Genomic DNA, 27,120 nt, shown 5'->3' on the forward strand with positions numbered 1-27,120 from the left:
AATTTTTATAATTAATTTTCAACCTACCGTTGACTAAAACTAAGCTTTATCTTTTTAAATTTATTTTAGCATCATTCTATATAAAACAAAAAATGCTTGCAAAAGCGGTTCAAATTATTAAATTACTTTAAATAATTATAAACTTAAATATTTAAATAAAAATTGCAAAATATTAAACCGCAATAATTAAAATTTATTGTTCAATTCGTCCTGGTCCCGGAAAAATTGCGCAACGTTCATCAACCACCCAAATTTTCATTGTTGAATTTATTGATTGTTGACCTTTTCTTGCAACAAGGAAATTCGCGTTTGGTTGTTGAAAGCTACGCAATTTTTCCGGGACCAGGACGAATTTAACGTTGACTAAAACTAACTAATTGTTATACATAGATACCAGACAAATTTTCGTTTATTTGAAATAATTTATAAACTAAGAATAATGGCGTGTAATTGGAGTTGATTTTACTGAATGTACAGAGCCAATGGCATTATCTGCACAATTTCTAATTATTTTCACCTGCTCCACACCATTTTTAAGGGATGAGAATATAAGACAACTGACAATTTTTGTATGCGTCTGATACTGGTCTGATATACGTTGCTTTTACTTAATATTTTGGTCAAGATAACGACCCAACCAAGAAAAAATTCCCATTTTTATTTTGAACGCAAATATCCAAAATTTGCCATTGGCACCACTTGAATTTCTCCACGGAAAATGTCTGCGTTAGAGAGCAACAAATCCATTTTGGAATATAATATGATAACCGGCTTCTGGCTGAATAAATTAGTGTAAATAAGTTAACAGCTTATTAGTCTAATTTGGTTTCAAGTTAACTGACCCGGCCTATCCTTTATGCCCCAACAATTAATGTCAGAAATTCTTTCTGTGAAATTTGATGTCCATTTTTTTATTAAAAATACATAAATCAAAATTATAATTCCATTGCTATACGACCCATCAAGAAGAACTCGGGACGTGTTTCGGAATTTTCAAACTTTTCCGTCACAGCGCGCCAAATTGTGGCTCCCGTGGCAGATCGTGGAACTAGCGGCAAAAGCTACTCCCCCGAAATTTTGTTTTTAAAGGGGACGTGAGGCAGATTTTCGCCTAATTTATTCGCCATGGCTTCAAGAGCAGGAAGAAAGGTTTGTTTGCATGCAATTAAAATAACCAGGTTGATTGTGAATTCATGTTTTCCGCAGCTGACGACCAATTTGACTGGTTTGGCGGTGGCGAAAAACCCGCACCACACTCTCAGTGTGCTGTACAACAAGATTCAAAGGGCCCTTCTGCAGATGCCTGAGCAGTCGGCATACAGGAAGCACACATCTGAGATTATTTCCACAAGGTCGAAACTTGTCAGTGAGGTAAGAAACTCGTTGGGTGAAAATCATAAAAAAAATTCGAGATATGGACACGCAAAAATATTTTTATTAAAATTATTATTATTACTTAATTAAGATTTTGATTTGTTAATAAATAAATCGTTTTGCAGACTAAGGATGTGGCTCAATTGGAACAGAAAATTAACTGCGGCCAAATTGAAGAGGTGATCGTCCAGGCTGAAAACGAACTGGTCTTGGCTCGTAAAATGCTCGGCTGGAAACCGTGGGAGCCCCTTCTGCGAGAGGCCCCCAAGAACCAGTGGCAATGGCCCCCCACTAAGTAAATCTTAGCTGTGAATGTATATATTTAAATAAAAGTTACTGTAGGTCTGTTCAAAAATCCTGTTTTCCTGATTTAAAAAAATTTATTGCACTTCACTGTCCCTACTTGAAGCGCTTGTAAGCCTTCCTCGTCCTCACTATTTTGCTTTAGAATCAAAATTAAAATTTAATTAAATCTCAGAAGACTTAACAATAAAAATAATTTACAATTAGTATCCATTCAATGAGATAAATTATAATATACTTTAAATTTGTTCTACCACATTTTGCTCCTGATCACAAGCTTCAGTTGGCTGATCATAGAGCGCGCCGCTTGTGCTTGTACATGACGTCACAATTGTTTGCGGCTGCCGGCTGCTCGCAGTCCGCGTTTTCAGATTGAAAATATAAACAAAACAAGTTTAGGTTGCTTGTCAAAGGAATTTCGGCCTTTATTTAATTCTTCCCAGAAGATTAGAGATCAACCATGGTTGACGTAAGTTTTTCAGTTGGCAACTGCTCTATCATTTGTTAAAATTCGAATATTTTTGCAACTTTCAGGAAGTTCAGCGGCACTCGGTGCACACACTAGTATTTAGATCTTTAAAACGTGCTCACGACCTGTTCATCACAGAGCACAATAAGCTTCCCGACAAAGACCCTGTTGCGTAAGTTCATCTAATTATAAAACCTTATTTTTCGAAGGGAAATATATTTTTTTCTTTTCTTCAGTGAGAAAATCTGGCGATCAGTGAAAGCGAGGGATCAGTACGGCTCGATTGTGGACACAGTGAGGAGGAAGAAGGCGCTTCAGCCGCAAGTCGATGACCTCATGGCCGCGGATGAGAATTTGGCAGCGATAGCCGAGGAGCCTATGTCGGCCATTGCGAACACTCCTTCGAACAGCATGAGCCTGGCCGTGGTGCCTCAGCAGCAGCAGCAAAACACGACTCAGGCCCTGATCCCCCGCAGACCGCACTCGATGCCCAAACCAAAGTGGCACGCACCTTGGAAGCTCTGCAGAGTGATCTCTGGCCACCTTGGCTGGGTCAGGTGCGTCGCTGTGGAGCCGGCAAACGAGTGGTTCGTCACGGGCGCCGCCGATCGAGTTATCAAGGTCTGGGACCTGGCGTCGGGCACGCTCAAGGTGTCCTTGACTGGACACATTTCGACCGTCAGAGGACTGGCTGTCAGCCCTAGGCACCCTTATTTGTTCAGTTGTGGAGAGGATCGGCAGGTCAAGTGCTGGGATCTTGAATATAACAAGGTAAAATTTAGCTGAAATTTAAATTGATTTGTAATGCAAAATTTTGAGAAATGTTTTATTATTTACCAAAATTAACATCTTAAAATGGGAAAGAGGTTACATTTTCCAAGGGTTTTGCCGTTAAATTTTTGAGAAAGTTGGCTAAAAATTGCATCTGGAGAAATTTACCTGATTATTTACGCACCGTTAAATGGATCGCGACCAGAAGAATCAAAACCAAGTAAAAAATTAATGATAACAGTAAAAAATCCATCATTGCAATTTATACACAAGAAACTAAGTCTCGAGAATGCTCCAATTTTGTTTAAATTTCCGAAACATTTTGGAGTTAGAATTTACATTTTTTTCAGTTTTTAACGAATGTGCATTGCAGATTTATAATTTATTTTAATCTTTCCCTGCTGTTTAAATTTGATTTTTTTTTAATATTTGATCGACGAACGAATTTCTTATTTTAAATTTACTTTGAAATACATTATTTTCCCCAGGTTATTAGGCATTACCATGGACATTTGTCAGCCGTGTACTGCCTAGCTTTGCACCCGACAATTGATGTGCTGATCACAGCTGGTCGAGATTCAACAGCTAGAGTGTGGGACATGAGGACCAAGGCCAACGTCTTCACACTCACCGGGCACACCAACACAATTGCAAGTGTTCTGTGTCAAGCTGCTGAGCCACAAGTAAGTAGTAAATTATAATTCAAAAGATAAATTCTGACGAGCCCTGAAAAGTTCATCAATATTGCGTCAACTTTTTAATTTAAACCAACATAGAATCTTTTATTATTTAGATTTCGCAAAAAACCTAACCATCGCTTCCCCTACTAAGTTTCAAATTGAGTTGATCAATGAAAATTATTCATGAGAGCTGACCACTTTTTAAGTTTCAACTTTTATAAAATTAAACTGACAAACGTAATGTGAAAATTTACTGCCTTTTTAAATAAAAATAGCTATTTATTGTATTTTTATCATTTATATCATATTTTTTGTTACAACTATTACCCATTTTTCAGGTTATTACTGGTAGTCACGATTGCACCATTCGACTGTGGGACTTGGCCGCAGGAAAGTCTCGCTGCACACTGACCAACCACAAAAAGAGCGTCAGGGCGCTCGCTCTTCATCCCAATTTGTAGGTTTTTACCTATTATTTCATTCTGTCATGCTAATATCCCATTTGGTTAGGTACATGTTTGCATCAGCCAGCCCTGACAACATCAAGCAGTGGAAGTGCCCTGAAGGAAAATTCATCCAAAACCTAACGGGCCACAACGCCATTATCGAGTGCATGGCTGCCAACAGTGACGGCGTTTTGGTCAGTGGAGCAAACAACGGCTCAATCCACCTTTGGGACTGGCGCACCGGCTACAATTTCCAGAGACTTCAGGTTAGTGTTTTTTCCATTAGTTCCATTAGATAAGAATAAATAATATCACTCTTCTCAACAGGCTCCAGTTCAACCTGGTTCTATGGATTCGGAAGCTGGGGTCTACGCAATGACTTTTGACCACTCAGGAAGCCGATTAATCACAACAGACGCAGACAAGACCATCAAAATCTACAAGGAAGACGATTCTGCGGTAATTTTTCGAATTTATTCCTATTTGTTATATTTATATATCGGTTTTGCAGTCGGAGGAGTCTCACCCTGTGAACTGGCGACCAGACTTGATGAAGCGAAAGCGTTACTAAATATCCAGTGGAATTCCAACTTTTCTATAATTTTAAGATCAAATAAAATCGTATGGTTTCAATGACTTGAAAATATTTGACTTTATTAAATAACTTTAAAACAACTAAACATGAAAAACAAGAACAGTCTGTTATCACTCGGTTATCAGGCCTCAAGATCAGTAACGAACAGGGCTTGTTTGCCGCCAAGACCAGCATCTTGCAAAGACGTGTTTGCGCCTTCGCCCTGGCACTGCAGCACGCGTCGGGGGAAGTTTTGAGAAATCTCAAATTGGTCTGGTGAATCGGGGTGGCAGAACACATAATGGAATATATCCTGGAAACATTTAGAAGTTAATTTTTTGATGTGGAATACAAATAAAAAAGGTTACCTTTAAAGTGTGCTCAGGAAGAAACCGTCGTTCCAGACGTCCTCCTGACGGCAGTTTAATGACCAGGTGCACCGCGTTGGCTTGATCAGTCGGCGGCTCTGCAGGAATTTGATCTGCCAGTTCGATTTTCAGCCTGGCGATTTCCTAAATTTTTAAAATGAATCAGTTGTTTGACAGAAAATGATTTAAATTATGCTACCTCTTTTTGCCTCTGCCGCTCCTCCTCCTCGGCCCTTAACCTGGCCTGCTCCTCTTCAATTGCTTGTTGCTGTTCTCGCTTCCGCCTCTCTTTTTCTTGGTCGGCAAGTAAACTTTCTTGGTACGCCTCGTCTTGTTGCTGGCGGAGCAGATTGGTTTGGCTTCTCTCATTCCTGTTTTAAAATTAATTAGTTACCAGGGATTTTTACGACAATTGCATTTGTTTTAAAATTCTATAGTTCTTTCGGACTGTGGAGATTTTTAATCTCCATGTATCTTACTAAAAAACCTTTAATTTATGTAAAAGTTAGAAATGATCTTATGTTAATTAAAAATTGGAAAACTCAGATAAATAAAAATTTGGAAGTTACGGTTCCCCTTAAAATCCATAAATCAAGCCAAATCATAAAACTTGGATCAATAAACTTCAGGTCAGCTAGTGAAAACTAAAAAACAATTGGAGCTGCAACAAGGAGAGGTTCTACAATGTCAGTAATTAGTAAAAAATAATACCTTTCAGCTCTAACAGCCACCAAGCTCGCCTCATTCTCTGTGACGACGGTTCTGAGAAGGGGAACCAAGTCCTCTGGCTGGATGTGGCCTTCGTAGCGTGACACTACAGTCATCCTTTGTCCCTTGAGCACTGCGACCGCCAGGAACGGATAACTGTTCTCCCTGAGGGCCTGCGATACCCGGTAGCCCTCGGCACTGTTGACGTCGCAGCCCCACAGCAGCCAGTTGGCCGAGCGCAAATACTCGTTCAGCAGCACCGAGCACATGGTCTCTCTGCAGAACGCGTTTGTGCTCTGGTGGTCTCGGCAGTGCAGGTAGATCAACAGGAATTTGAGCTCTTGCTTGGCCACTGCCAGCGCCTGGCTGTAGCTGCTCCGCCAGAAGGCAGGCCGGACATCTGTGCAGTACCGCGTGTGGAAGTCATCAATGAATTGTTCGACGTCATTCATCGGGCTTGATGCTCCACCGCCGATCGAACCTGAAATCATCCAAAACGTTGCAGTTTAAAATTGAGAGTTTGAGTTTTCACAAGAGTGATTATTTGTTAATGGTTTCCACCGTAAAAGTGGATTTAATTAATTATCTGAATTATTAAAAACAGTGCATTCCAGTCTGATCCGGAATCTTGAGTGCTCTAAAATCTAAGAAAAACGGAACAAACTTTATTTTAAACGAACATTATGCAATCTAAAGCAAGTGGTGAAAAAATAACATCTAGGGCGGTGAATTTTAGACTTATTTAATTAATTATTCCATTATTTCCAACGCGTCGTTTAAAATGTACAAAAATTTACAGCATTGTGCTGGAACTTTATTATAATGGAAATAAGTCTAAAACGAGACAGTTCTGTATATTTTTCAACCGATCTAAAATTAGAAAAACCCACTCTCGCATGTGAAAAAATGTTTTGGCTGAGATAATGATCAAAAATATATTTGTCAGGCTAAATTTCCTATTACATACAAACCGCGAGTAAAATTCCTGACGCGAAGCATGATTCGTGCTAATTTGACAGTCCCGCTATGATCAGTAAATCAGAAAAAAATTCAGCCCTCTCGGCCCTCCATATTTCACAGCCCTAGTATTCACATACACAGTCAACAAAAATAGTTAATTAACATTGTTTAAGATTTAATTCTGAATATTTGGTCATTTTTTATGAACTCCAAGCCACCACGCGATAAAAAAAATCGCCAAATTATAATTTAATGACTCTTTCGCTTCAATTTCACAGTCACACTTCTTATTGAATCAGTGAATTTTAAAGACAGGAAATAATTTATCTTGGTTTGCTGATAATAACTGATTTCAGCAAATCACTTCCAATTTTTTTCAAATATTGATTCACTTTCAGCACAAAAATATGCTTTTTCCTAATATTTGCAAAGTAACAAGATTGAGCCCCAAGAGCAAGAGGAAGATAATAAGGAAAAGGTGGCTCAGAAGACTCGCGCAAATGACAAGTTTACAAATAAATAATGAAAGGGTTCACGGGAAAGTGTTTGCCCAATAGTTATTACAGCTCACTATTCCTAAGTGTTCAATTAATAGATAAATATTGAGGCAACAATTCCAATTAAACTCGCAGGTGAAATTTTGGAATAAAGACTAGATATAATTTTTCCTTAACAGAGCAATGAAAATAAATTCTAATTGCATCTAGAAATCATTTCTTCTTTCTTAACACCTTAAAACGCAGTTTTTAATTTGGTTATCCGATATACGTCTTGTAAATGTCCAAAGTTTTCTACAATTTTAATTTCGTGAGAATCGGATAAAAATATTTCTGCTTGGAACTTGCAATTTTGATTCAATGCTTTGTTATTTATTTTATTGCTATTTTTGTAAATAAAAATATCCTTATTTAATAATAGCCATGGGAAGCATAAATTTCAAACAAGTTGTTAGTGAATTAAACACGATAAAAACAAAAACAGCAATTCTAATTAAATTATTAAAATGAATGAATATGAGGACAAATAGGATGTTTTAAAAAAGGTTGTCACCGAAATTTAAATAGAAACAAAAGTTAAACCTTGATAGGCTTTGATTGTTCACTCACTACAGGACCGAATTATGAAAGAAAATTCTTAATAATAAAATGAGTTGTTAGTATAACACGCGCCATTTCTCTTAACTTTCAAAAATTACATTGGAAAAATTAAGATGTAAGAAATCATAAAAATGGTTTTTTTCTTACTGTATTTAAATCAAAATTTTCATTCCGTTAAAAATATGGAATTGCGCCATATTTCTAGATTCTCATATATTTCTAGCAAATCATATTAAAAAAAAACTTTAAAATCAACTAACTAGTTTTTAATCTCGCTTCAAAACCTGCACAGGTAAATATTTGAGTCTATAATCAAATTTTTCAAAAAGCTCTCATCTATAAATCAAAATGTCTCTGGCAGCCCAGAGGAATAAAATTGAAGAGCCCAACGTAAATTGCGTGAAACGAAGTGCCGAGCTCTCGCAAATTTAGCTGCTACATAACAAGTGTGATGAAATAGAAGAAAATGTTGCACACAGAGCAAAACTGCATGTCGGGTTGTGCACAAGATCATCATCTGTTATTTCTAATTGCCTGCATGTTCATAGCTGGTAAGTGCGTCAGAATAAATGGCAGCAGTCCAGTAAGTGCGATGCTCGCTCTCCCCATCTTCCCAGTCGTTGATTTCGCTGATTTCCACATCTTGGAACGATGCGCCTATCCTTTCATTTCCTTCGTCAGACGAGCTTGCTTCAGGGCTTTCGTACTCAGGGGATAAACTTTCGGAGCTCCCACGATCCATCAAGAAACGATATTCACTCAAGTCTTCACCACAACAATTGAAATTAAACAATGACTCGATATTCATGGAAATTTTGATATTTGAATAAGCCGGAAAGCCCAAAAAGCATCGAAGCGAAAACAAAATTTATTTTCAAGAAATTTCAAAATCATATTTGCGTAAATATGTAGTTGGAATTTAGAGAAAATATTTTTACGACACACGAGTTTCAAAATTGTTGCTAAACTTACGCCTGTCTGGGGGTCTGATGAGCCTCCAGAAGACTCCGAAAGCGGACCAAAAGCTTCTTGAGATGAGGTTGTAGACCAGAGAAATAACGTAGCCGATGAGACCCTGACCAGGCGCCCTGACTGGCAGCCACCTGTCGACGACATCCCTGTTGGTCAGGGTATTGTGTACTGCCCTCTCCAGCTCCCAACTGTGACGTTGCAGAATTGACCTGCATTCCGCCAGTTCCTCGATTCCCGTCAACTCCTGGAGTAAAATTTAAAGTCATGAATTAAATGTTGTACATATGAGTTTGAGGGAGCAGTATAATACGCAGTGGAAATTATGGGCGTTGTACAGGAAATTGTAATAAAACTGGGTCTTGGACAAAAGTCCAATCATTCCAGTGAGAAGCGAATTAACAAAATGCTGTGCAAGATTCGATGGGTAAAAATTCTTGATCATAATACGGGGGAAACTGAAAGATTTCCGAATTACCTGAAATTGGAGCAGCTTATCTACTTGAGAGCCTTCTAATTCCTCCATGATTTAGCGAGAATTAGAAAAAAATAACCTAGAGACCACAGCGCTATGTACGATACCAGGACACAACAACTGCCATATTGGTTACGAAATGCTGCCAACTTAGCGGTGAGTTTGTTATTCCCGGTGTCAAACCAGGTTTCATAAAATTCGCAAGGCAAGAAAGGGTATGTTTTTGACAGAAATTCATAATAACACGTTTTGATATTATTAATTTTAATATGTTATCAAAATATTCATCGATAGAAATATTCATTTAACACTATTTTGGTCCTGTGTACAATGAGTAAAAATATTTTTATTTTGTTTGAAATCATTTTTGTTAGCAATAAAATCCGAAGCACTTAATTCCTTAATTAATTCCATTATCCTATGATTAAAAATATTCATAAAGCTATGTAGTTGTATAATTTTGAATTTCTTCGGTTTTGTGTTTCATTTTTTACATGGTTGGTGTCAGCTTTCAGCTTTTAATCTTTGACTTTGACCTTCCCTTCCACTTACAGATTAAAACCCGGGAGAGAATTGGTTGCTCAGCAACCAGGCGCACCAGCTGAAAACTGAGCCTGACCGTCTACCGTCTGTGCCGGCCTCGCCTGACTGATTGTGAGTTGATGCTGCGAAGAAGATACGACAACGTAGTAGATGGTAGAAGAAGTAAAGGTGCGTTGAGAAAAATATTTATCTAAATGTTTTCGTTAGCAACTACATATTTTAGCTGCTCTTGAAGCACGTCATTTCGTTTAACACTTAAATTAGAGTCTTCAGAGTTCTCAGTAATCGACTGCACGTAATTTCGTGTCTCTCCAAATTCCGAAGACACAAAAAACGTTTGTATTTTTTTCTTAAATTTTGGTGTGAAACGCACGGGAAATAGAATAAAAAACTGCACATACGTATTTATGTATATTATTTTTGTCTTGTGTTCAAGATGATTTTGAAATTGTAAAAGTACAATAATTATTGTCTTGAGTAGTGGAATTTAATATTCAATATCTTTAAAAAAATACATACCTATACCAAAATGCACCATTTTTAACAATCATTATACGTGCTTTCAGTTCTACACAATGACTCTGTTTTTAGTGTGTGCATCTTTTACATAAGACCGGCAATATAGCATAAGATGATAACACCTTATCATTTTTCTTCTTGAAACGTTCTCTGCTTGAATAAAATATTCTCACTCAATCTCACTGTCTCACACTTTGCGGTCAAATGTACAGCAAAGATAATTATTTATTTTAACACACGCACACAACTTTAGCATCCCTTTTACATATTTTCTTGTCTTAAATTTTTAAATTAGAAAATGTATGTTAAAATTTCAGATCAACTGTAACGAGTAAAGTGCCAAAAATGTTGAAAAAATTATTTTTGGCTGTCCTGCTGGCTGTTGTCGCCCACTTCGCGTACAAGCTCTTCATCTTTGAGCAGCCAGTGCCGGAGGTGGACAAAAATGCGTACTGGGGCCCTGGAGATCCTAAACCAGATGACCCCGCGATCAAGCCGTTCAAGATACAAGTCCCTGATTCGGTAAAATAAACTGAAATTCGCTATCAACGCTGCTACTTACAATAAGTTCTACAAATCTGAATTGACCAAAACAAATTTTTAAGTCAAGAATTTTAATTTACTAATTTTTTTGAGGAGAAATACCGCTCTCTTCGGAAAATATTTATTTTTTCAAATTGTAATGAAATTTTTTCCTGATGTTTCAGTTAAATATATTAAATAAAATCAATGATGGTTAGTAAAAAAGATGACATTTAATGGTAATTAAACTTTAAAATCAATATTGCGTATATATTTTTTTTATCAATAATTACTTACACTTTGCAATTAATTTGAAGCGATGATAAATTTTGGCTTTTTTCAGACTCTGCAAGATTTGAAAACTCGCCTTAATTTGGAAACAAGGTATCAAAAGAGTTTAGAAGGTGCCAACTTTGAGTATGGCATGAACCCACAGGTCCTGCTTGAAGTTGTCGATTTTTGGAAGAACAAGTATGATTGGAGGGAGAGAGAGGCACTGCTGAACAGCCTTCCCCAGTTTGTGACTCAGGTGTCTGGTCTGCGAATCCACTTCATCCATGCCAAACCTGACAAAGTGCCAGCTGGAGTGAAAGTAACCATAACATTAGATTAAAATTTCAATAAATAAAATAATTTACTCAGGTTGTGCCCCTTCTCCTGTTGCACGGTTGGCCAGGCACCATCAAGGAGTTCTACTCTATCATCCCTCTGCTTACCAAACCCAGAGATGGTTTTGATTTTGTCTTCGAAGTGATTGCCCCTTCATTGCCTGGCTATGGATTCTCCGAGGCAGCTCACAAACAGCATTTGAGCACTCCTCAGATGGCTGTCATCTTCCAAAAGCTGATGACCAGGCTAGGACACAAAAAGTTCTACCTCCAAGGCGGCGACTGGGGCTCCCTCATCGCCACTGACTTGTCCATTCTCTACCCAGATAGGTACAAATGTTTCTTCTGAGTTGTATTTTCTTGCTTATAAATTGAAGCTGTACATTTTACTGATTTCCAAAGCTAGAAAAATGTAATATTATTATTTGTTTTTCTTAAAGATACATTTAAAACTGAGTTTTTTATTTATTGGAACTTAAAAAAATTAATTATTAAACGCATCTCTGCTCTCTGGTCGTTAAACCAGTTAATTCCATCTATAAAATTACAAATTAATAAAAAATCAGTTTAAAAAAATCTAAACAATAAAAAGGTTTGCTTCAAAAACTTATTGATAATTTCCGATTCTTGTTAACATTGAAATTTATTTTAATATTCAATTTCCTTTCCTTCTCAGCATTCTTGGTCTTCATCTGAACATGTGCGGTGCAATGGGCAACAAGGCCACTCTCTACCTGCTTGCCGCCAGCATTTATCCTCCTCTATTCATGGACAAGCAAATTGCCGACGGACTGTACCCTCTTTCCGACATGTTCTCAAACCTCATCCTTGAAATGGGATACATGCACATCCAAGCAACAAAACCAGACACGATTGGTATTTTAATTTAATTCACCTGGAATAAAATTTTCGTCATGAAAACCACTTTAGGCGTTGCACTGACGAACACTCCTGTGGGTCTGGCTGCCTACATTCTGGAAAAGTTTTCAACCTGGACAAACCAGGCCTACAGGAATCGGGCTGATGGCGGTCTCACCGAGAAGTTTAAACTGGAAGATTTGCTGGACAACGTTATGATCTACTGGCTCTCAGGAAATGTTGCTTCGTCCATGCGGCTGTACTCAGAAGTGTTCAACAAAAAGCACACTGGAGAAGGATGGGATGAGTGAGTTTATAAAAATTAGATTATTTTAAACAATTTTGCCAATTTTAATATTTTATAAATTCATGCAATTTTTAATAAGATTTAAATTACTGACATAAATTTAAATCAAAATAAGTGATATTGTTGTTTAATAGCACTCTCTTCACTCCGGGTTCTCTAATTTTCCGTGTCCTAAGATCATCTTCTTCTGCCTCAAATTGACGTGATGAGTAAACTTGAAACAAATTTAAAATTTATTTTCTGCTGGAGTTGATAAAAATACAAAAATTGGAAAAAAGTTATTTCTGCGTGTGCTTGACATTTGTAAACTTGGCTTGGTTGTCTGGAGTCATTTTAAGATATATTTTCTTCAGTGGTACAACTTAATTTTTTGCTTCTATGATATTTGTACAACAAAAACAGAAACTCGGGAAGTATTTTCAAATGTAGACTTTTTCCTTTCCTCACAATCAGACAAAAATCAGAGTTTCTAGTGACAAAAAAATGGTTTTGGGTTTGGTGAACACATGAACAATTTTGAACTAATATCAATCATAATTATACATTTTATTTAATCAATCTTATTCCTAAATCTCGCTTACAGGAGAAGTGTTTCTGCTATAGCTTCTTTCTTGGTGCAATCAAATCAATCGGTACCTCATGGTTACATTTTTTGAATGATTTCAGTGTTCCGGTCAAGGTGCCAACCGTGTGTGCCAGGTTCCCGAACGAGCTGATCCTTCAGCCGGAATTCATCATCAAACTCAAGTATCCAAACCTCCTTCCCTCGCCTGCAGCTAACGAGGCCGACTACGAAGTGCACAGACCTCCAAGAGGTGGGCATTTCGCTGCTTTTGAGGAACCGGAATTGGTGGCAAACAGCGTGTTCAAGGGATTCCGTACCTTGAACGATAAGCTTGTTTAAGGTAAAACCGACAGCTTTGTGATAAGATTTTCTGGTTTTTGTAATAAATAAAACACTGTTATTTTTGTCATATAATCCACGATGGTTTATTTCCATCAAAATTCAACCCTACACTACGCTTATTTGAATGATAATTTACTGATTCCGTTTTAATTTGGTCTCCATATGATGACCTTTTTTTTGGAAAGATAGCAAATCACTAATAATTAAATTCAGCCGGAATTCATCATCAAACTCAAGTATCCAAACCTCCTTCCCTCGCCTGCAGCTAACGAGGCCGACTACGAAGTGCACAGACCTCCAAGAGGTGGGCATTTCGCTGCTTTTGAGGAACCGGAATTGGTGGCAAACAGCGTGTTCAAGGGATTCCGTACCTTGAACGATAAGCTTGTTTAAGGTAAAACCGACAGCTTTGTGATAAGATTTTCTGGTTTTTGTAATAAATAAAACACTGTTATTTTTGTCATATAATCCACGATGGTTTATTTCCATCAAAATTCAACCCTACACTACGCTTATTTGAATGATAATTTACTGATTCCGTTTTAATTTGGTCTCCATATGATGACCTTTTTTTTGGAAAGATAGCAAATAACTAATAATTAAATTTGGCTTGAATATTTAACTACATCGAATTACTGAAATTAATTAAAAAAAACTTTACAGAAAACTTTAAAAGTTTATAAAAAGATTCTCAAATATAGATAAATACAAAATCTAGAGGTTGCTTAAATGCAGCGGTGCGTGAGCCAAATATTTAATAAAAAAATTACCTGCATTGTCAAGCCGTAATCGCGTCACGACACGATTTTCATACCTCTTTCATTACTAACTTTGTATTCAGAAATGTCGCTCTGGTAAAATCAATAATTATTATTTTTAGATTGGTGTTAATTTTATCTATGAAATTTGGTCAGTACAGTTTGGCACAAAAGCGCTTAAGATTATGTCTTATCACTCACTCATCTCCAAAAGCTACTTCAGCTCTCACTGACTCACATCATGAGGTCAGCTGTACATCTAAAGGCATGTTATATGTTCAAAATATTTGCCACCCATGATAATTTTCAATCGAATTAAAATTTATTATAATTCACAGAGACATAAACAGCTTGGATGATAGGAAGTGCTAAAAATGCTGAAATCTTTGGCTTTGACCCTCCCTTCCACCTCTTCCAGATTAAAAACCGAGAGAGAATTGGTTGCTCAGCAACCAGGCGCACCAGCTGAAAAAACTGATTGTGAGCCTGATTGCCTGTGCCTGCCTGACTGATTGTGAGCTGATGCTGCGAAGAAGATACGACAACGTAGTAGATGGTGGGGAGAAGTAAAGGTACGGTGAGAAAAGAAAAAATATTTATCTAAATGTTTGCGTTAGCAACTTCATAGCTGCTCTTGAAGCACGTCATTTAACACTCTTAAATTAGTCTTCAGACTTCTCAGTGAACCTACCTGTCGACTACACATAATTTCGTGTCTCTCCAAATTCCGAAGATACAAAACGTTTGTATTTTTTTCTTAAATTTTGGTGTGAAACGCACGCGAAATAGAATACAAAACTGCACATACATACGTACGTATCTTTTTGTCTTGTGTTTAAGATGATTTTGAAATTGTAAAAGTACATACAATAATAATAATTATTGTCTTGAGCTGTGGAATTTATAATTCAATGTCTTTCAAAAATACCCATACCAAAATGCACCATTTTTAACCATCATTATGTTCTTTCATTTCTACACAATGACTCCGTTTATGTATAGTAGTGTGCGCATCTTTTACATAAGACCGGCAATATAGCATAAGATGATAACACCTTATCATTTTTCTTCTTGAAACGCTCTAACTGCTTCAATAAATATACTCTCACTCAATCTCGCTGTCTCACATTTTGCAAATGTACAGCAAAGATAATTATTTATTTTTACATACACACAACTTTATATCATCACTTTTTCATATTTTCTTGTCTTAAAGTTTGATTAAATTTATTAAATTTATGTTACAGTTTCTGATCAACTGTAACGAGAAAAGGGCCAAAAATGTTGAAAAAATTATTTTTGGCTGTCCTGCTGGCTGTTGCCGCCCACTTCGCGTACAAGCTCTTCATCTTTGAGCAGCCAGTGCCGGAGGTGGACAAAAATGCGTACTGGGGCCCTGGAGATCCTAAACCAGATGACCCCGCGATCAAGCCGTTCAAGATACAAGTCCCTGATTCGGTAAAATAAACTGAAATTCGCTATCAACGCTGCTACTTACAATTAATTTCTTCAAATCTGAATTGACCAAAACAAATTTTTAAGTCAAGAATTTTAATTTACAAATTTTTTTGAGGAGAAATACCGCTCTCTTCAGAAAATATTTATTTTTTCAAATTGTAATCTGAAATTTTTTCCTGATGTTTCAGTTAAATATAATAAATAAAATCAATGATGGTTAGTAAAAAAGATGACATTTAATGGTAATTAAACTTTAAAATCAATATTGCGTATATATTTTTTTTATCAATAATTACTTACACTTTGCAATTAATTTGAAGCGATGATAAATTTTGGCTTTTTTCAGACTCTGCAAGATTTGAAAACTCGCCTTAATTTGGAAACAAGGTATCAAAAGAGTTTAGAAGGTGCCAACTTTGAGTATGGCATGAACCCACAGGTCCTGCTTGAAGTTGTCGATTTTTGGAAGAACAAGTATGATTGGAGGGAGAGAGAGGCACTGCTGAACAGCCTTCCCCAGTTTGTGACTCAGGTGTCTGGTCTGCGAATCCACTTCATCCATGCCAAACCTGACAAAGTGCCAGCTGGAGTGAAAGTAACCATAACATTAGATTAAAATTTCAATAAATAAAATAATTTACTCAGGTTGTGCCCCTTCTCCTGTTGCACGGTTGGCCAGGCACCATCAAGGAGTTCTACTCTATCATCCCTCTGCTTACCAAACCCAGAGATGGTTTTGATTTTGTCTTCGAAGTGATTGCCCCTTCATTGCCTGGCTATGGATTCTCCGAGGCAGCTCACAAACAGCATCTGAGCACTCCTCAGATGGCTGTCATCTTCCAAAAGCTGATGACCAGGCTAGGACACAAAAAGTTCTACCTCCAAGGCGGCGACTGGGGCTCCTTCATCGCCACTGAATTGTCCATTCTCTACCCAGATAGGTACAAATGTTTCTTTTGTTGTATTTTCTTGCTCATAAATTGAAGCTGTACATTTTTACTGAACATTAGAATTTGTTTTTCTTAAAGATATATTTAAAACTGAGTTGTTTAATTCTTGGAACTTATAAAAAATTAATTATTAAACGCATCCCTGCTCTCTGGTCGTTAAACCAGTTAAAATCCCACATTTATTCCATCTATAAAATTACAAATTAATAAAAAAATCAGTTTTAAAACAATTATAAACAATAAAAAGGTTTGCTTCAAAAACTTATTGATAATTTCCGACTCTTGTTAACATTGAAATTTATTTTAATATTCAATTTCCTTTCCTTTTCAGCGTTCTTCGTCTTCACCTGAACATGTGCCGTTCCACAAACAAGGCCACACTCTACCTGCTTGCCGCCAGCATTTATCCTCCTCTATTCATGGACAAGCAAATTGCTGACGGACTGTACCCTCTTTCCGACATGTTCTCAAACCTCATCCTTGAAACGGGATACATGCACATCCAGGCGACGAAACCAGACACGATTGGTATTTTAATCTATCTCTCCTAGAATCAAGTTTCCTTCATGAAAATTCTCTAGGCGTTGCGCTGACGAACACTCCTGTGGGCCTGGCTGCGTACATTCTGGAAAAGTTTTCCACCTGGACAAACCAGGCCTACAGGAATCGGGCTGATGGTGGTCTAACCGAGAAGTTTAAACTGGAAGATTTGCTGGACAACGTTATGATCTACTGGCTCTCAGGAAATGTTGCTTCGTCCATGCGGCTGTACTCGGAAGTGCTCAACAAAAAGCACACTGGTGAAGGATGGGGCGAGTGAGTAAAAAAAATCTATTTATTTAATTTAACAATTTTGCCAATTTTAATATTTTGAAAATTCGTGCAATCTTTAATAAGATTTAAATTACTGACATAAATTTTGATCAAAATAAGTGATATTGTTGTTTAATAGCACTCCCTTCACTCCGGGTTCTCTAATTTTCCGTGTCCTTCCTCTGATCATCTTCCTCTGCCTCAAGTTGACGTGATGAGTAAACTTGAAACAAATTAAAAATTTATTTTCTGCTAGAGTTGATTTAAATTAAAAAAAAATGGAAAACGTTCTTGTTGCGCGTGCTTGGCATTTTTAAACTTGGTATTGTTGTCTGGAGCTATTTTAAAAGATAGTTTCTTAAGTCGTACAACTTAAATTTTTTGCTTTTATGATATTTGTACAACAAAAACAGAAAATTGGGAAGCATTTTCAAATGTAGACATTTTCCTTTCTTCAAAATCAGACAAAAATCTGAGTTTCTAGTGACAAAAAAACATGGTTTTGGGTTTGGTGAACACACAAACAATATTGAACTAATGTCCATCATAATAATACATTTTATTTAATCAATCTTATTCCTAAATCTCGCTAACAGGAGAACAGTGTTTCTGCTATAGCTTCTTTTTTGGTGCAATCAAATATCAAATCAATCAGTTCCTCATGGTAAAATTTTTTGAATGATTTTAGTGTTCCGGTTAAGGTGCCAACCGTGTGTGCCAGGTTCCCGAACGAGCTGACCCTTCTGCCGGAATTCATCATCAAACTCAAGTATCCAAACCTCCTTCCCTCGCCTGCAGCTAACGAGGCCGACTACGAAGTGCACAGACCTCCAAGAGGTGGGCATTTCGCTGCTTTTGAGGAGCCGGAATTGGTGGCAAACAGCGTGTTCAAGGGATTCCGTACCTTGAACGATAAGCTTGTTTAAGGTAAAACCGACAGCTTTGTGATAAGATTTTCTAGTTTTTGTAATAAATAAAACACTGTTATTTTTGTTACGATGGTTTTTTTCCATCAAAATTCAACCCTACACTACGCTTATTTGAATGATAATTTACTGATTCCGTTTTAATTTGGTCTTCATGATGACCTTTTTTCTGAAAGATAGCAAATAAACTAATAATTAAATTTGGCTTGAATATTAAACTACATCGAACTACTGAAATTAATTAAAAAAAACTTTACAGAAAACTTTAAAAGTTTATAAAAAGATTATCAAATATAGATAAATACAAAATCTAGAGGTGCTTAAATGCAGCTGGCGGTGCGTGAGCTAAATATATTTAATAAAAAATGACCTGCATTGTCAAGCCGTAATCGCGTCACGACACGATTTTCATACCTCTTTCATTACTAACTTTGTATTCAGAAATGTCGCTCTGGTATAATCAATAATTATTATTTTTAGATTGGTGTTAATTTTATCTATGAAATTTGGTCAGTACAGTTTGGCACAAAAGCGCTTAAGATTATGTCTTATCACTCATCTCCAAAAGCTACTTCAGCTCTCACTGACTCACATCATGAGGTCAGCTGTACATCTCTAAAGGCATGTTATATGTTCAACATATTTGCCACCCATGATAATTTTCAATCGAATTAAAAATTTATTATAATTCACAGAGACATAAACAGCTTGGATGATAGGAAGTGCTAAAAATGCTGAAACAAGTCTTTAAAGCTCTCTTGCTGGTATTTGTCACCAACCTGGTGTACAAAATCTTCATCTATGAGCAGTCCGTGCCTAAGGTGGACAAACATGCATACTGGGGTGCTGGAGAACTCAAGTCAGATAACCCCGTTATTAAGCCATTCAAGATAAATGTCCCAGATTCGGTAAAATATAATTTTGAAATTAATTTTGCTGAGTATATTTTTGATCAATTATTTACACTTTGCAATGAATTTGGAGAATTGATAAATTTCGACTCTTTATCAGGCTCTCCAAGATTTGAAAACTCGCCTGAACTTGGAAATGAGGTATCAAAAAAGCTTGGAAGGCGTCAACTTCGAGTACGGCTTCAACCCAAAGGCTCTGCTTGAAATTGTTGATTTTTGGAAGAACAAGTATGACTGGCGACAGAGGGAGGCTCTGCTGAACAGCGTCCCCCAGTTCACGACTTACGTTTCTGGCCTCCGAATCCATTTCATCCATGTCAAACCAGAAAAAGTGCCAGCCGGAGTGAAAGTAATCATCGATTTAAATTAAAATTTTCAATTATTAAAACCATATTGACACAAGGTTGTGCCCCTTCTCCTGTTGCACGGATGGCCAGGCACCGTCAAGGAGTTCTACCCAGTCATCCCTCTGCTTACTACCCCCAGGGAAGGCTTTGATTTCGTCTTTGAAGTGATCATCCCCTCGCTGCCTGGTTATGGATTCTCGGAGGCAGCTCACAAACAGCATTTGAGCACTCCTCAGATAGCTGTCATCTTCAAGAAGCTGATGAGCAGACTCGGTCATAACAAGTTCTACCTCCAGGGCGGTGACTGGGGCTCCTTCATCGCCACTGATTTGTCCATTCTCTACCCAGAGAGGTAATTATAAGTCCACTTTTGGTTGAAGGTGTGTTTGTTTTAAAGCCATTTCATTTTGTCAATCAGTTAAAATTTTGCTAAAAAATAAAAAAATAAAATTATAAGCATTTCTTTTGGTTCAATTTGCAAATTATTCTAGCGTTCTTGGACTTCACCTGAACATGTGCAGAGCTATGAGCAACAAGGCCAATCTCTATTTAATTGCCGCCAGTATTTACCCAACTCTCTTCATGGACCAAGAAATCGCTGACAGACTCTACCCGCTGTCTGATATGTTCACCAACCTGATGCTTGAAATGGGGCATATGCACATCCACGCGACGAAACCGGACACACTTGGTATTTCAATATTAATTCACTCCGAAAAAAAATATATTTGTTGATATTATTCAAGGTGTTGCGCTTACCAACACTCCTGTCGGCTTGGCTGCGTATATTCTGGAAAAGTTTTCCACCTGGACAAACCAGGCCTACAGGAATCGGGCTGATGGTGGTCTCACCGAGAAGTTCAAACTGGAGGATTTGCTGGACAACATCATGATCTACTGGTTCTCAGGAAATGTTGCTTCTGCAATGCGGATCTACTCTGAAACGTTCAACAGGAAGCACTCAAAGGAAGGATGGAATGAGTGAGTATTTTTGGCTGCGTTTTAATTTAAACGATATCCTAACAAATAATATTTAAAATACTTACCAGTCTCAAATATTCCAATAATGAATGAAACAATTTTTTAAACTGTCACGTTCTATTAGGCTATACTTTCTGCATTTCTTGTTACTTCTGGTTTGAAATATCTGCTTTTGCATTTGTAATTTTCTTACACTTCCCAATATCTTATGCAAGAGCTTGTCTTGCCATCTAAAAACTTGCCTTTTTGGTCTTTCTTCTATTAGCTTCAATTGCCTGTTCTTGTGAAATATTTATAAATCTGAAGGTGAGGGTTAAATTCAGATTTAAAACCTTTATAATGGTATTTCAAATGAAAAATACGAAAAATATTTATACTAGAAAAGGTTGCAATTTAAATATTCAGCGTTTTACAAATTTCTAACTTGCTATGGATTTTTCGGTATCATTTATCAATAGATTAATAATTCATTCAGCGATTTAAATAGCTACGTGTAGGTTGAAAATTATTGTAAAATTACCCGTGCTTAATTTATATTTTGCACTTCGTGCTAGAAAAAATTATTTATTTTAAAATAACAATCATAATTTTGAAAAAAATAATTTAACGCAAAAAATTGTGATGAAAACTTAAATTTCTAAAGCATAATCGTCAAATTTAATGTGCAATAATTTATTTGTTTGTGTTCTAACACTTTTATTTTAACATTATTTACAGTCAAATTTTTTCAATTATTGTTTTAGTGTGCCTTGCAAGGTGCCGACAGTTTGTGCCAGATTCCCAAATGAGCTGATCAATCAGCCTGAGTTCATCGTCAGAATCAAGTACCCGAACCTCCTGCCCTCATCTGAAGGTGACTACGAGGTGCACAGACCTCCAAGAGGCGGGCACTTTTCTGCTTTTGAAGAGCCAGAGCTTTTGGCGAACAGCGTGTTTAAAGGTTTCCGTGCCTTGAAAATTAACCCAGTTTGAGGTAACATAATATTTTCTTAGTTTTGTAAGAAATAAATTCGCAGTTTTGTCACATTTGCGGTGGTCTCTCTCTGTCTAAACCCAGGCCCGTTTTATCGATATCATTTATGACGCTATTTCGATTGGCAATCAACTGGGTTTTATTTCCATTTTATATGCCTTTTCGGACCGACGCTTCGTGTTCTTTACCGCCTTTTAACGGCAAGCGCGAGAGACGACTCTTTCAAGAGCTATCTTATTGATTCGACTCTTACAGCGAGATTGCGCCTGAAGTTCCACTCTGCCTTTTTCAAGAATGTTCTTTGACGTATCTTTTAATTAAACTTTTCACTCAAAACTTTCGTTGAGCTGTGATTCATTCAATTAACTGTTTGCTTCCATGAATAATATTTCTGTTTAAGAGTACAAAATATTTTCTATCTCCTTTTGAAACGTTTCACTCACATATGGTTTATTCATGGCGAGTCATGAATTACACATGAAAAACAAGTTAACAGGAGCAAAACAATATTAATTTTTTCTTCACACCTGTCAAAAGCTGAAAAAGACACCATTTAAATAATATATATTCCACCGTTGCTTTTGTGAAATAGGCACTGAATATTTAATAATATAAGGTTTATTCCAGCCGAACCCCGAGCCTATTTTGCCATAACTCTCCTCGCAGCTAATTAAACGAAGGAATTCTGATGGTACTGCTATTTGTTGCGTGTATTTTATTTTTCAACGGTCCGTAAAAGTATCAAAGCTATATTCGTCCCAACCGTCAAAGCTTCAAACAATTAATAAACTTGGTGGTAAATTTTTCCTCTCATTTATTTCGGAGTGAATTTGACTTTAAAAAAAATCCCAAGGCTCATTTACTTTAAAGCCTCAGTCGGTTGACACTCTTTTAGCTGCTGCGGGTTTGCGCCGTCTCATCAGCATTTGTGACTTTTGGTCTCGCGGGACGAATGTCTAGCATTTCATTGGACCCCTCTAGACAATTGGCTGATCGCAAAAGCTGACGGTTGGTCTCTTGGTTGTTTTATGGCAAATAGATGGGCCGATTTTCGAGGATTTCGGAGCCAATTTGAACAAATTTGTTCAACTCAAATGGTTCTATTATTGAAAACTATTGAAGTTTTAGCCGTTAATAAATGAATTAGAAATTTTGAAACCTCTGACAGTCGATTTATTACCTTTAGGAAACCCAAACTTAAATTTGGGAGCACCACGATTTAAATTTTTTATTTGCTTTTTATCGCGGAAGGGCGCGCACTGTGCTAGCATTTGAATGCTGAAACCTGGGAGTGAATTTTACTTATTGTGTGGAAAAGAGTGAATTTTATTTGCTTGGTTTGAGAAGTCAAAACAACTGCTCCGCATTAAAAGAAAATCTTAAGTCTCTACCAAATAATGTTCTTCTGATTTATAATTTACGTTTTTAAAATTGTAATCTTAGTTCTTTGAAGGCACAATTTCAGGATCACATGGTGTTGATGACTTCAATTTACAGCAGAGACTTCCATAATATTCTCGTATTTCTCCTTTCCTTTATTTATTTTGAGACGCATCGCACAACTTTGAGCTCTTGTTGAGTCTACAAATAAAAAAGCGTTGCAACACACTCATTGACTATTCGCGGAGTATGCGATGCGCGAATTCTGCAGCTTGGCGCGCATCGCATCACATCGCCGTGGCAACTAATTAATCTGATCTGAGAGCGGCGGCAGCAGTAATTCCACTCTGCACTTGTCTTGCCAGCCGCGGGCAGCAGCCAGCTTAAGCCGAACAAATAGTTTTACACGCGTCGGCATGTGCCAAGTCGAATATTATGCCCTCGAGAGGGCAGAAAATTGGCCCTGCGGCGACAACATGCAGCAATATCGCGAATTAGCGATAAGAGAGGCGCGCGGGCCACGTTTTCGCGTGATTATTTTGATCCCGTAGCCCAGATCCACGCACCACGTACTTTGATATAAAGCGCGCGTTCACAACAGTGGAAATAGCCGCAGCAGGCCGGCCTGTGTCTCGCCCGCCAGTGTGGCGATGGCGAGGCGCGACTGTCGAGCCGCAGCCGCGCCCGACGCAATCGCCCCTTTTGGCCATAAACCGGTGAGCCGTGCCAATCTATTAATTACGCCGACGCTCCGTCTTTCCACAAGCCTCCTCTAATTCTAATTGCTCTCCGTGCCCGCAAGTGCTGACGAGTGCTGTTAATTTTTTCACCCCGAGAGAGAGAGACACACACGTGCCCAGCGACCGTCCGCCTGCTGCCTGCTTCCCCGTTCGTCTCGCTCGCTCTCCGCTGGCGTCCACGCGTTTTTACTCCACGATAACCGATGTTGTTGTTGTCGTCGTCCTTTCACTTGCCTCTGACCGCTTTGTGTCGGACGTGGCATACGCCTTGATGAAGAAATTAGAATTGTAAATTTACTGTTTCAGCTAATTTTATTATTTTTCGTTAAAAATTTAAATATTCCAATATTTATGTAATTCAAAAGACTGTGCTATGTATCTAATCTGTTCCAGCCAATGTTTTCATCTAGAAACTTGTGATAAATGTAGATGTATTTACTGTAATTCGAAATTAACTAGCATGTATCACCTATTAGACTGTGGCAAAAAACCTTTGACTCTTTCCAAGGCTGCCACCTATAAAAAGTTGTAATTTTTCTATGTTTGTACATATAGTTGTACACCGTTGGCGTTCAATAAATCAATCAATATGTGTTTAAAACAATATTACTTTTCCAGCAAAATTTTAACCATGCAAATTGACTCTATAGATATATTTATATTTTCTTGATAATTTTGTATTTTTCTTCATTAAAATAAACTAAGGAGCCGTTAAATATTGCAATAAAAAGGTTTAATTCTTATTCCACATTCTTAAATAAATGCTAAATATTTGTTTTTGACATGTTTGCAAATGTTCGGACAGCAATAGATGATATTACAACGTTGTATATTGAAGATGAATGCAAATAAATACATTTTCAATTCCAAAGTAACCAGAACAGTTACAATAAATGTTTAAATAAATTTTCCTTGTATCAAAAACTCGAAAGGTATATTATTTCATTTTTTCTGGGAAAATTCTCCTAAAAAATTAGTGTGCATCAACTGTAAATTTAAACATTTTCACGCGATAAAGATTGACGGGCTCTTTGGCTCAGAAACGTAAACATTGTTTTCCAATAGACACCACAGCCATCGAATTTATTAGTGTTGTCAATCCCGAATTCCTGGTGGTTCTCCGTTTATTTTAGTTTATTTATATGGGCCAAAGCTTTCATCATTGTGTAATGTTAGAAGTTGGAAAACTTCTGAATAAAATTGACGTTTTGACTGTTTTTACCTTACAGAAAGTGTAATAGGCAATGCTAATGTTATATTTTTAAATTTAAAACGCTCCATTAATAAATATATCAAACTGCTCGTCCTCCTAGTTGTAGATTTTCACGGTAGCTGGTCATGTGGTAATTTTGTCGCTCTCCCCAATCCATCTTTTTCATAAGAAAAAACGGCAGTGGTCATATTCATTTTTTTTTTAATTTTAAAGGTCTAATTATATTTTACAAACAGTTTGGTCATCTTGAATGGTCCTGATCTCTCTCTTTAAGGCTCCTTCTAGATATTACAATTATAAAAAGGGCAATAATTACCATTTTTAATCTTTTAACTCTCCTATAAATAATTTTCTTTATATTAACCAAATACTCAAAAGAATCCTCACGTCAGTTTAGAAGAAATATTGTACAAATTATACATTATGCTTTTAAAACTGTAACGAGGTTTTTCGTCTACAATAATTGTAATTTCAAACAATGCAGAATATATTCATTGTTAAAATTAGAGATTTGGGATGCTTCCAAGAAATGGAGTATTTGCATCAAATTTCTCGAAATATTAAACATCTTTTCCATGCTTGTTCAACGTTGAAAAAAATGAATATATTGATAGGGAGATAAACAAAATAAAAATTGAAAGTGTATTAAGCCTGCCAAGTTTTTTTTAAAGAGGAAAAAAGTTAACAAAATATTTGACAAATTTGGTCCATTTGAACGTTTGTTGGGATGCGCAGGTGTGTTGAAACCCCTAGTTCCCAACAGTTATTTTATAATAGTAGTTTTTGCCGGGCCTTTTCCAAATCGTCACGCAGTACCAATCAAAGTCAAAATAAATTACTGCTTTATGGCGGGCTATCAAACGAAAGCATGCTGCTTTTGCCGCGTCATAAAAAGGGCCGCGCCATAAAACACCAGCTTTTTACACTGATGCCGCAACATATTATTTGAAATGTCAGCCAGGCCGTCATATTGTCACGCCGTCTGTCCGTTTTCTGGGCCAAAAACAAAGATAGCCGCCCTGCTTGTGTGTGGTTGCTCTCAACTCTCAACGCACTCCATCCGAAAAGAAGAAGAGAGTCTCGTTTTGATTAAAAACGTACGTTGCGCGGCCCGGCCCCATTCGCCACAGCAGAGCCGTTTTCTGCTCCATCACCCTCATATCAACGCCGGGGCTCTCATGAATTCTGCCAGCTGCAGTAGATTCTTAAAAGACTTCTTGGACCGACGAAGGTTGCGCACTTCATCTCACCCCAAGTGACGGGAGTCTTCTTCGGCAGTGAAATGGAAAATCGTGTGTGTGTGTCTTCTTACTCTCCTCCTTTTGTTTTCAAAAAGAAAAAGGCTTTCTTGCTGAGAATCTGCCTTTCACTGGAGTTTTTCTTTGTAATTTTGAATTCAGAGTTTAGTCCAAATCCTAAAACCAAAATGAATACCTGACTCGCGGCAAAATTGTGAGAAAAATCGTTATGTGTATAATATGGCAGATTTCATCAATATTATGCGATAAAATGTTTAAACTTGCAAAAGAAAATTAAAAGAACATTATTTACGAATATTAATAAGCACATATACAAGTAATGATCATCTTGCATGAAGGTGGAGTTAAAAAAACTAGATTAAAATAAGAAATTTGATTTTTAGTGGGAAAACAGACACAATAAAAATAGTAATTATCGTATTTTGGGAAGAGGCAAATACAAAATATTTTTTAAAATTTATTAGAGACCAATAATGCAGCTCATGGTTTATATATAAGAAAAAATATAATATTCATTTTTAAGAAATTACAAAAATTAAAAAAATATTATGACAAAATTTATCCGAACTTCTGCTCCAGAAGGAATAAACATAAATAAAAAAGTAATATTTAATAAATAAAATAAAGTAAAAAATAATAAATTTGGAATGAAACCGTATTTCATTAGTGGAAACACTATTTTGGTCTGTAAAACAAGAAAAATGTCTTCTAGCTGAAAATTAAAAAAATAAAATACAGATTTTTAGCTGGAATTGAAAATGTTGACCACGATTTTTCATGAATCAAATTACACGATATAACATAATTTATTGCTATAATGGTGAATTTCTTTATTTACGATAGTATAATCCAATTGTAATTTTCTGTTGTGAAAAACGAAAATTATCTTTTAAAATTCAAGGTCTCTATATTTTTCTACAGAAACCAAGTCATTTTATAAAAACTCCTCATAA

General features: G+C 36.8%; 5 protein-coding genes across 7 annotated transcripts; 4 read left to right on the top strand and 1 right to left on the bottom strand.

The window, feature by feature from the left end:
- The first annotated feature begins 1,041 nt into the window (after positions 1-1,041).
- Positions 1,042-1,729, top strand: ND-13B (NADH dehydrogenase (ubiquinone) subunit ND-13B). Its single transcript, XM_065488473.1, has 3 exons — positions 1,042-1,149; positions 1,207-1,371; positions 1,500-1,729. The coding sequence occupies exons 1-3, from the start codon at positions 1,126-1,128 to the stop codon at positions 1,671-1,673; spliced, it is 363 nt and encodes a 120-aa protein (XP_065344545.1). The 5' UTR covers positions 1,042-1,125; the 3' UTR covers positions 1,674-1,729.
- Positions 1,730-2,010: 281 nt separating this feature from the next.
- Positions 2,011-4,679, top strand: Tango4 (transport and golgi organization 4). Its single transcript, XM_065487924.1, has 8 exons — positions 2,011-2,146; positions 2,212-2,318; positions 2,383-2,917; positions 3,406-3,600; positions 3,936-4,054; positions 4,108-4,309; positions 4,371-4,502; positions 4,555-4,679. The coding sequence occupies exons 1-8, from the start codon at positions 2,138-2,140 to the stop codon at positions 4,612-4,614; spliced, it is 1,359 nt and encodes a 452-aa protein (XP_065343996.1). The 5' UTR covers positions 2,011-2,137; the 3' UTR covers positions 4,615-4,679.
- Faf2 (Fas-associated factor 2) lies at positions 4,671-9,348 on the bottom strand. Of its 2 annotated transcripts, XM_065487920.1 has the most exons (7): positions 9,198-9,348; positions 8,723-8,966; positions 8,285-8,515; positions 5,697-6,174; positions 5,185-5,356; positions 4,986-5,129; positions 4,671-4,930 (listed from the first exon to the last, which is right to left on the bottom strand). In XM_065487920.1, exons 1-7 carry the CDS (start codon positions 9,243-9,245, stop codon positions 4,760-4,762), a joined length of 1,488 nt encoding a protein of 495 aa, XP_065343992.1. In that variant the 5' UTR covers positions 9,246-9,348; the 3' UTR covers positions 4,671-4,759. The 2 variants fall into 2 exon arrangements, with proteins under 2 accessions (XP_065343992.1, XP_065343993.1); XM_065487921.1 differs by lacking the exon at positions 8,285-8,515.
- A 466-nt stretch (positions 9,349-9,814) lies between these two features.
- LOC135942037 (juvenile hormone epoxide hydrolase 1-like) lies at positions 9,815-18,430 on the top strand. Of its 2 annotated transcripts, none has more exons than XM_065487922.1 (7): positions 9,815-9,905; positions 10,574-10,778; positions 11,122-11,370; positions 11,421-11,716; positions 12,063-12,262; positions 12,317-12,551; positions 13,218-13,530. In XM_065487922.1, the coding sequence occupies exons 2-7, from the start codon at positions 10,602-10,604 to the stop codon at positions 13,453-13,455; spliced, it is 1,395 nt and encodes a 464-aa protein (XP_065343994.1). In that variant the 5' UTR covers positions 9,815-9,905; positions 10,574-10,601; the 3' UTR covers positions 13,456-13,530. The 2 variants fall into 2 exon arrangements, with proteins under 2 accessions (XP_065343994.1, XP_065343995.1); XM_065487923.1 differs by lacking the exons at positions 10,574-10,778; positions 11,122-11,370; positions 11,421-11,716; ... (1 more) ...; positions 12,317-12,551; positions 13,218-13,530 and adding exons at positions 15,464-15,674; positions 16,021-16,269; positions 16,320-16,615; ... (1 more) ...; positions 17,206-17,440; positions 18,126-18,430 and having other exon boundaries at positions 9,883-9,905.
- A 596-nt stretch (positions 18,431-19,026) lies between these two features.
- On the top strand, positions 19,027-21,628 carry LOC135943444 (juvenile hormone epoxide hydrolase 1-like). Its single transcript, XM_065489976.1, has 6 exons — positions 19,027-19,271; positions 19,375-19,623; positions 19,678-19,973; positions 20,113-20,312; positions 20,368-20,602; positions 21,346-21,628. The coding sequence occupies exons 1-6, from the start codon at positions 19,095-19,097 to the stop codon at positions 21,572-21,574; spliced, it is 1,386 nt and encodes a 461-aa protein (XP_065346048.1). The 5' UTR covers positions 19,027-19,094; the 3' UTR covers positions 21,575-21,628.
- Positions 21,629-27,120: the final 5,492 nt, after the last annotated feature.

This window comes from Cloeon dipterum, chromosome 4 (assembly GCF_949628265.1).
Source record: "Cloeon dipterum chromosome 4, ieCloDipt1.1, whole genome shotgun sequence".
NCBI lineage: Eukaryota > Metazoa > Arthropoda > Insecta > Ephemeroptera > Baetidae > Cloeon > Cloeon dipterum.

Coding starts and splice junctions, on each gene's coding strand:
- ND-13B (XM_065488473.1), top strand. CDS start 1,126: ATGGCTTCAAGAGCAGGAAGAAAG. Junction 1,150..1,206: donor CTTCAAGAGCAGGAAGAAAG/GTTTGTTTGCAT, acceptor TGTTTTCCGCAG/CTGACGACCAATTTGACTGG. Junction 1,372..1,499: donor GGTCGAAACTTGTCAGTGAG/GTAAGAAACTCG, acceptor ATCGTTTTGCAG/ACTAAGGATGTGGCTCAATT.
- LOC135942037 (XM_065487922.1), top strand. CDS start 10,602: ATGTTGAAAAAATTATTTTTGGCTGTCCTGCTGGCTGTTGTCGCCCAC. Junction 11,717..12,062: donor TCCATTCTCTACCCAGATAG/GTACAAATGTTT, acceptor TTTCCTTCTCAG/CATTCTTGGTCTTCATCTGA. Junction 12,263..12,316: donor AACAAAACCAGACACGATTG/GTATTTTAATTT, acceptor AAACCACTTTAG/GCGTTGCACTGACGAACACT.
- LOC135943444 (XM_065489976.1), top strand. CDS start 19,095: ATGCTGAAACAAGTCTTTAAAGCTCTCTTGCTGGTATTTGTCACCAAC. Junction 19,624..19,677: donor AAGTGCCAGCCGGAGTGAAA/GTAATCATCGAT, acceptor TATTGACACAAG/GTTGTGCCCCTTCTCCTGTT. Junction 19,974..20,112: donor TCCATTCTCTACCCAGAGAG/GTAATTATAAGT, acceptor AAATTATTCTAG/CGTTCTTGGACTTCACCTGA.
- Faf2 (XM_065487920.1), bottom strand. CDS start 9,245: ATGGAGGAATTAGAAGGCTCTCAAGTAGATAAGCTGCTCCAATTTCAG. Junction 8,967..9,197: donor ATAAGCTGCTCCAATTTCAG/GTAATTCGGAAA, acceptor ATTTTACTCCAG/GAGTTGACGGGAATCGAGGA. Junction 5,130..5,184: donor AGCGGCAGAGGCAAAAAGAG/GTAGCATAATTT, acceptor TTAAAAATTTAG/GAAATCGCCAGGCTGAAAAT.
- Tango4 (XM_065487924.1), top strand. Junction 2,319..2,382: donor CCCGACAAAGACCCTGTTGC/GTAAGTTCATCT, acceptor TCTTTTCTTCAG/TGAGAAAATCTGGCGATCAG. Junction 3,601..3,935: donor GTCAAGCTGCTGAGCCACAA/GTAAGTAGTAAA, acceptor CCCATTTTTCAG/GTTATTACTGGTAGTCACGA.